General features: G+C 36.4%; 1 protein-coding gene across 1 annotated transcript; it reads right to left on the bottom strand.

Annotated features, from left to right (window-relative positions):
- Positions 1-3295: 3295 nt before the first annotated feature.
- LOC147865728 (protein TUNICAMYCIN INDUCED 1-like) lies at positions 3296-8230 on the bottom strand. Its single transcript, XM_087316081.1, has 3 exons — positions 8045-8230; positions 4877-5218; positions 3296-4080 (listed from the first exon to the last, which is right to left on the bottom strand). The coding sequence occupies exons 1-3, from the start codon at positions 8168-8170 to the stop codon at positions 3310-3312; spliced, it is 1239 nt and encodes a 412-aa protein (XP_087172207.1). The 5' UTR covers positions 8171-8230; the 3' UTR covers positions 3296-3309.
- Positions 8231-9502: the final 1272 nt, after the last annotated feature.

Here is a 9502-nt window from a genome sequence, read left to right as displayed (position 1 = left end):
CCCGCTTTTATTTTACCATGGTTTTATTTTGCCTGTTTTGCTCTTAGGCAATGTTAATATATATCTTTGCATCAATCAATCATCAGAAGCTATGATTATGCTGGTTCTCATTTAGCCAATGTGAAGGTGACATGAGAATACCTACATATTGAGGGCCAGACTCCTTCATCTTAGGGAGCTCTAGCAAAAGCATTTATGAATGAGTGGTGATGCTGATGCATATCTCACTTCTAGTATTTGTCTCCCTTCTGGTACTGCACCGTAGTTGGAAATGAGTGCTAGGTAAAATGGTATTCACGTGTTGACAAATGTATGGGGATTTTATACACTAAAAAAATACAAATATGGCCATGCAATGCTATTCATGTGTTTTGACAAGTGTGAGAGGGAATATTATACACCAAAAATTTAAATCACCAACAATGGGCATTTGTTTAAAAAATATGTGGGTGAGAACTCTACAAAAAAATATTCAATAGATGGATTAATGGCTGAGGAAAGCATAGACGGCAGCAGATTTTAATATGGCCATGCAATGCTATTCATGTGTTTGACAAATGTGAGGGAATATTATACACCAAAAATTTAAATCAACAACAATGGGCGTTTGTTTGAAAAATATGCGGGTGAGAACTCTATAAAAAAATATTCAATGGATGGATTAATGGCTGAGGAAAGCATAGACGGCAGCAGAGATGAAAGTGAGGAGGCTGGCAGAGACAAGGGAGATAAGGGGGAGGATTGCAGTGGTGGTTCAGGGGTGTTTCTGCATGAAAGAGGACCAAGCTGAATCTCAATGAGCTTCTCATGGATGCAGTCCAGCTACAGTGCCCAGCATGCACACTAGCAGAACCAACTGGAGAAAGGCAGTGACACCTCCGTTGCCGCTTATCACGAGCTCGACCACCTTGTTTTGCATCATGACAAGAAGACTTGCATGAGAACAAGTAGCAACTGAAGGAGATCACCTCCAGAGCCATCATGGCCTCTGGTGTTTTGGCAGGTGGTTAATGCTGGCTGTGGTCATGTCCACCCATTGTAGTGGTGAAAAAGGTGTAGGGTTTGCCAAGGACATGTTGATGAAGACTGCTATCATGAAGTAGGTGCTCACACCACTATTGTCAGGCACCTACATGTGAACAGCCATCTTGACAGGCACTGATATCAGACAAGCTGATACTTTTAAAATGAACTCCATTTGTTTAACCGTGTTGGTCAACTGCTCCTGCCACTACCCACCATGGCTGCATAATATAAATTTCACAGAGAAGGAAATCTTTAGTCTGATATGTGAGTGATCAATAATAACCCCTTTTTTCGAGAAAAAAAGAGATGCCCCTCATTCACTAACACTGGTGGTACTTTTTGAAACTTAACGGTTGGAAGTACTTATAATGGTTTGGAACAAAATAAAATAGAAACATTGTAATTTTTCTACTAAATTCCTGTAATAAGAAAGTAATTAATAATGTGATGTTAATTTGTCATGATGTTCATTTTGGATTCATATTACAGAAATAGTATTTACCTGTTGCTTCTGTCCTCCACTATCATTGTTACCAAGTTGAGACAAGGAGAGAATACGATTAAGGCTAGTCGTCATATGAAGATTATGAATGCCACTAGTTTTGTTGCGTTTTCATGTTATCCTCGTCGGCTTTCCATGAGAAACCAACTCACCTTTTCAACGTTGGATTGACGTGTCCGATTGGTAATATATGTTATTACTTGAATGAGCTAATGAAAGGAGCAAATGCCCATGGTTAGGATTTTGCTAACCCTAAATGTGAGAATAACCCTAATACTTGTGAGAATCTCTGTATCTCTTCATCAATTTGTTAGGATTTTGCTTTGTTTGAAAAGAAGCATCCTAGAAAAAAGTTGTTAATACTGCAATATTTTACCTTCAATGTTCAGATAACTTCCGTCCTTAGTGAAGTTTTCATATTCCTCATTCATTCTGTTATGGAAATCAAACTTTTGTGATTATATGGGTCTAAATTAGAGAATAGCAATGTAACTGGTTTTTTTGTTATCATATTGTTTCACAACAAGATTACAAGGTATACCAACAAAAATTTGTGGCATAGATATATCCTATGTTGTCTTATGTGCACTGCTAATAAAGTATTTAACAAACATCATAATTTTTCTTATACGGGAAACTCATAGCACCTTTCATAATATAGATATGAAAATTTTATCTTGACGGCCAATCACAAATATTTCAATAGATTCCGGAAAAGCATTGAGTATCAAATGAATCTATTTGTTAACATACAATCATGCTTATTTATATCTACGAGAAAAGTTGGGTTCATATTATTATGATGAAATTTTTTCCTTCAACATCCCTTCCACAAAAGAGGTTATACTAGGAATGTGAATAATATATTAAATTAATATTGCCAAATTCTGAGCCTGTGTTTTGTTTTTAAGATCACACAACTTGATAGAGGATTAGGCTATTAGATCATTGTATGCTATTTACGGTTTAAAAGCAGGACACTAATTTCAATTTCAAGCAATTAATGTAGATACACTATGAAATGGCCTGATTAAAATTATGTGTGTCATAGTAACATAAAATAAATAATAAATCACTATTAATTAGCATTATGACTACCATAAATTAAGTAGGCTTGTATTAGCATCACCTCTTAGAGTTGAATTAGAAGTGTCACAATAACATAAAATAAATAATAAACCAATATTCATTAGCAAAATCACTGGCATAAATTAACAAGACGTGCATTAACATTGTGTCTTGGGACATATATTAACTAACTTGCATTAGCATTGTCTCGAAGGCCCAGAAGGGTTGATAGTTTTTAATACAAATCATTAAGCAAAACCTCAAAACGTACGATAATATTTCATTACTGTTTGTCTTCCCCAAAATAGTTCATTGTTTTCCAGTGTGCCTCTTGTTCGTAAGTCATAGAAGAAGCAAGTTCAAAGCTTAGTGCAGTCAGCTACTTGGTTTGTTGGATGCCTCCTAGATCAATGGGAGTTAGACACTTACAACAGTCTCTTTGTCAATATACAATGCTTTGCTTGAAACTTGCGACGCCAGGAGTTAAAGGGAAAGCTAGGAGCATTCTAGAAAGTTCATTACCATGCTTATTAAATTATACGAAGGCTTAGAATATTTACAATATATATAGTTTTGTTTCAAATTTGGCATCAGAAAGAAGGCAGGATGTGGACATCATAAAAAGCTCATTAGGCCCATTATCATGATTGTTAAATTACAAAAAAGCATTGGAATGCTTTATAAATATACACAAGACTAATCATAAAATCCATTCAATAGGTATCTAGTGTCATAGGGCTAGATGGTACAAAGTATCCAGAAAAACCTGCATATGATACATTAGAGGAAACATCCCACCAATTATTACTTTCAATATTTTCATAATATTTCAAAGATTTAACTGACATAGGTATGAGACTATTATCTTTAATTCTGGCAATAACTTGGTAGCTATATCTTTTCACACTGGGCCTTGTTCTCCAATCTGGCCAAAGTGTGGGATCGAAGTCTTCTTTATCAAGTGTCCGTTCTATCTCGAATTCAAAGTGGACAAAAGTTGATGCGGTTACTTTAGCATGTAGAATGGTGCAAGAATTCACATAGTTACTGGTCTCTTCAATTATGTTCTCAACCAATAACAAGCTTGGATCTGAGATATTCAATAGAGGAAAAGGCCATGAGGCTTTGTCCAACATTTCTAATGTTGATGAAGATACTTCATGATCACCCTTATAGAGAATGTTCAGAAAGCTTGGCTCAGGATTTACTTGTGATGTATCGAGAGATAAGTTGAGACCCGTAATATTAGCGACTATTGCAGATCCTATGATATTTATAGAGAGGAGAGCATTGTCCTGCTGCCCTAGTGTATGTATTCTACTCTCACCAAAAGACACTATGCTTGTTGCTAAACTTTGAAATAATGAGGTCCTATTTATCGGTAGTGACAACTCCACAGGGTGTGCAAGGGTCACTTCATGGGCTCCCTCCACTTCAACTGAGCTTCCAAAAGCCACGTTGAGGCTTATAATCTGTTCATTTTCCTATGAATTCAAAAGAAAACAGTGTTAAATCAAAATTGTCAACCCTGAAGGAACATATCAAGGTAATGATGAAACCCATCAAAGAGAATGTATCTATCCTTTGGATGTGAATTCTGGTCACCACTACTCATATATATTAGCTATGACTTTATTATTGTGATTTTATGCAAGAATATTCTGCCATTTCCTTTAGCAAGATATTCTTGGCTCAGCAATAATGCATTCCAAAATTAGTGGAGCCTCAAAATCACTCTTCATTGGCCAATGTTTGCATATAGTTGGAAATCAAAGTCTGCCTTGACAGATATCCTCCCTTTGGAGGCACACCATGACTTTTGAGAGAGGTGCTTCATAAACTGGAACATTCCACGAACTATGTTACTCAAACGGTGATTTTGTGAAACAGTCACTTCACTATGAATGGATAGCTAAAATCCTTGTTCACTCTAAAACTAATTACTATCTACACTCTACATATCAACATTAGATTTATGAGAAATGAAGGAAAACAAATGTGGTACGTTAGTTCTGTAGTATTGTGACAATGTGGTTTTCACTTGATGATCTCCTCGAACTAATATTATGTCATTCGCTGATCAGATGAGTAAGTGCTTTTGACTAGCTAGAAGTGGTTCTTACGATATGAAATAAGATGAGTTCATGTTTCACATCAAAGTGGAAATCTACTCATCATGATTATATGTTCTTTTAGACCAAAATTTAAATTCATCGAGCCATCCATAATATTATCTAGATACAATACCAGCCAGAACTATATGGTCAATAAGTGGAGTACCTGAGAAGAATCTTGAGGAGATTTTGAACTCTTAAAGGATAAATCCAGAGGTCCATTCAACTGGAAAGGTGCCAATACAGATTGTAATGCTTTAGAACTCCATAAAACCTTTGAGGTGGTCTCTTGATGATCCTGATCTTGAGAAAAGTTTTCTAAATCACCCAGACGCTCCCATTTAGGAATCTCATCTACAAATTTTGTTGGAAGGATTTGATCACCAATTTTTATATTTAGCTCATAATCAGTTGCCTTCGTAAATTTGGCATTTTTGGAATCAATATTTACAATGCGAACATTATCTACGTTCCACTCTTTACTTGCGCTAATCCTTTGGACGATATCCTGTAAAAAAGAAGAAGTTTCATATTGCATAGGAAATTGAGACCCTTAGAACCAACAGCACACTTGTTATAAGCTAATTTCAAACACATCTTCCGAGAGATGCGTAAGATGCAGCATATTTACACATCTCAAGCATCTTAAATTTTAGATGCACTTGTTTTTTTTTTTCTTTTTTTGACAAATACATTAATCTATATCAGCCTTAAATATACTAGCAGATTATAAATGCACAAACTTAATAAAGAATGGTTTTCCATTAACTAGCATAGAAAAATGCTAACTTCTTGGTCCCTCGCTCTTTTGACTAACAAAACAACAAATAATCATGGGAAGACATGGAACAAAAACTATTGTTCAGTCAGATGAAGAACCTTCTGAGCTGGTCTTTTCAGCTCCTCCTCTTCCTCAACATCATCATTATCTTCTTCTTCTTCTTCGTCCTCAGCAGAACCACCTGATTGTGCAATGTTCGTAATCTCTTGAAAGGATACATTGCAATGCTCAATAGTGGAATCCAATATCAAAAGTTGGAATTGCCGCAAGGCCGACATTTGCAAAACAATACATCACATGTCTTACATCTAGTTTCTATCCTGTGTTGTCAGCACGTGCCACATTAGGCATGGTGGCAAGGTCACCTTCAATATAACCCCCACATCCTTGTCTAACAAGGAACTGTCTCATTTTATACGTCCAACTTGTGAAGTTGGTTCATTCAAGCTTATTACTTGGGAGTGTGCCACCCATTTGGATATTCAGGGTATCCTTCCTTTGATCTACACAACACACGGTATCTGGTGGAACTCTCTCATTCACAAGCTATGTAGTTGCACATATAATAGCTACAATTGACCATGTCGATGCTCTGAGACAATTCTTCTTGAACAATGATGTCAAGGATAGCATACAAAAAACAGAGGCTATGTTGATGAATAACCCTCCAGTTTGATAGCATGTGAAGAACTAGAGCATTTAGTTCTATGGGAGAATCAAACGTATATACACAAGAAAATAATTAAATAAGATGTGAGAGAAGGAGATAGAGATAGAAAGAAGAAAGCTATATCAAAGTCTTTGAAGAGGCCTAAATGCCTGATTAAATCTCACAATATTTCCTCGCCTTCAAGAACGGAAAACCAAAATAAATACAACTGAACATATGATACTGAGGAATCTACATATCTAAGACCTTGATTCTAAACTCAGATAGACTGAAACATCTGTCTTTGAAAAACTTCCAACATGTGCCTCTTCAAGATGGAGTGATCTCTGAAGCAAAGGAAGGAGACAAGATATCAACGAAAAGAACTTTTATTAACAAATGGGGGAAGATTACAATGATAAAGACTAATTGCCAGTATTATTGACCATAATCAATATGTAATCAACACTATATCCAAGAAGGGGCTTGGTTTATATAGGTCCTTTCTTACTACCTTGTAACTACTTTCTCCCAATTTGACAGGGTGAGAATGGGTGGGATGTGAGCCATCCTTGACTTTGAAAACAACAATGATTCTTTACCATTTGACAAGGGTGGTTACATTCTTATGACAAAAGGTATGACAGTAGAGGTAGTCTTTAATGCGCATATGTGCCTCGTCATATGTGTGTTCACACACAATGTGAATGGTTGAGCTTGATATCTCAACAATCTCAAGTAGATCAAAGCCAATTGATCTCAACTCTCTTTTGTTTTTTTCTCATCACTCTGTCATCATTAAACTGCCAACTTGGGGTTGCACATAGGTATCTTCCTTGTTCCAATTCTCCCTCTGTTTGATTCCAATCCAATCCTCATCTAACTTGCATAACTGCACATCCTTTTGACCTCTCGTCTGTCATCCATGCCAATTTGATCTACTATTGGATCCTAAATGCAACCATGTTCATGATCCTGTTTCAGATCGACGTGGTTTCATGTCTATGAGCTCTTGTAGAGAATGACCCATACATGACAGCAGCTTTAAAAATCCCATACATGAGAATTATTCAGAGGTTAGCCCTATGACACAAGCTATTTAAGATCAGCGTGCATCAGGCAAAGGAAAAACAAAATCCGTTTGACACTAAAATATACCCTTACATAAAAACAAATATAATTTGTTCACAGTATTGAAAACTGCCTTCATAAATTATCTTCCAATTAAAATCCACCATTGCATTTTGTGAATAGGTGAGTCTTATAGATAAATCAGCACGAGCAAAGACCATCCATATATGACTTCTACAGCAATTATTGAGCTAGATTTCTTGTTTTCTGGCACGCTATGCTTTTATACTAGTTTCTTTGTTTATGAAACCTACAACACTGTTGGGACTTTTTTTAATCATTGACATGCATGCAGCATGCTTTTTTGCAGTTAGGTGTTATATTGACTGACAATAAACTTGTTTGAGTGCAGCTCTACGACACAGTCACTCCATTTAACAATGATTGCAGAACTGAATATGCCACCAAACTTAGTCTAGGAACCAAAAAACCCTTATTTCTTGTAAAAAAACATACAAATGAATAACGCCACCAGTTTAATTGAGGAACAAAAAATATGTCTTATTTCTTGGAACAAAAACATAGAGAAAAATCAAGTCACAAATCTAATCTATCTCTTTGATTCCAGGAACAAGAATAATGAAAGCAATAATACAACCAAGCCTAATTTTGTTTTTTAATGCCTAGGTCAGCTAGAGATCCTCAAGGGATAGATGATATTAGCATACGCAGACACAGAGGAAGGAATAGAATTGAGGGCACATATGGATTCATGTACTCTTGTCTTCTTTTTGACAATTAATTAACAGTAAACGAAGAAGACGGGAGAGTACCGAAACAGTGTCCAACACAGAGATACCGAGCTCTTCTTCATGGTCAGGAGGAGAATTAGGCGATGATGATGAAACAAACCCGAGCGATAGGAGGAGGAGAAGAAACAGGGGAGCTCCTAACATCATCAGACCAGACCAGACCAGACCAGATCTGTGAAGAAAGAGAATCTTAAGCCTCCTGCATAGTAATAATAATCAATTCCATCCTCTCTTCCTTATCAATATGTATAACTTATAAGGCATTCTGTCCATTTTGTTTTGTTTTGGGTTGGGGGGTACTTTTGGGCCTAAGCATGGCATTTTGGTTGTTCGCATCTCGGTTCAAATCTCTCTGCCACCACTTGTCCATGGCGTGTGAAAGACTCTCTCTCTCTCTCTCTCTCTCTCTCTCTCTTGCCTGATTATATTGTTTTGTTTATTGTGTCACGTTGGGGTTTTCTAGGTAACACTTGTTCGACTCCATGTTGTTAGTTGATGATTGTCAAGCAATGCCAATTGGGGAAAATATAGCCCTTCCTTGACAATTGGGGAAAATAGCATTTTGGCTATCAAGCTCTTGAAGGGATTATGTAGGTCTTGAGCTTTACTGTGTGTTACTAGTACACTGAACTATATCCTTTTGGTATTTGTCTGATAGTCGAATTTTTAGGGTTGTTGATTGTGGGGTTGCGCAAGTAGGTAACACAATTGATAGTGAGCTCCAATGTTATTTCACTTCTCATCCTAAACTGATATAGTATTTTGGCCACCCCACGTGTTGTTACTTGTTCATGTTTGCATGGCAATGCCACCAAGGCAATGGTTAGAAGTGATGATTCTGCTAGTTCGTTTGGGATTTGAAATTTTACTCCTTTTACCATAAGTGTTCATGTTCTATTTCCAAGAGAAATTGCACACCACAAGCACTTCAAAAGATACAAAACAATGTCAAAACATAAGTTATATATTCTTCCAACCATTGGTATGGTTAATGTAGTCCAATGTTTATCTTATCTTGATTAATTGCATTGACAGGGCTTGCTTGGGCATAGTAACCACTCTCAAACATTTCTTCCATTAAGCCAATAATGCACTTAATGTATTTGTCTTGTGATGTGTCTACAAGTCAAAATGCATCCTCCTAGGAACTCAAACCAACACCCCTTTATTTCAGAGTTAAGTGCCATAACCATTAAACTATCAACTTTGATGTAAAATAAAACATTGAAATTAAACATGAAATCACAAGTGACTCATCCAACCCTCAAGATTTTGGGTGGTTGCAATCAATGGATAATTGGTTTTGCTTGGGGGATTGACAAAGCTCCACTTCTTAATTTGTTAGATATTTTCATGGTGCCTAAGTGGCTCACACTAGCTTGATCATATTTTTTATTTGATGTGGTTCACTTAATTATGTCAATAATTGTTCATAAATTATTTATATCCTTATGTGTCCATGAGTGTCAAAGAGCATCA

Source organism: Azolla caroliniana, unplaced genomic scaffold (assembly GCF_043228905.1).
Source record: "Azolla caroliniana isolate FFs.n. ecotype wild unplaced genomic scaffold, voAzoCaro1.0.p SCAF_3, whole genome shotgun sequence".
NCBI classification, from domain to species: Eukaryota; Viridiplantae; Streptophyta; class Polypodiopsida; order Salviniales; family Salviniaceae; genus Azolla; species Azolla caroliniana.
This window is presented reverse-complemented; position numbering and strand designations above follow the sequence as displayed.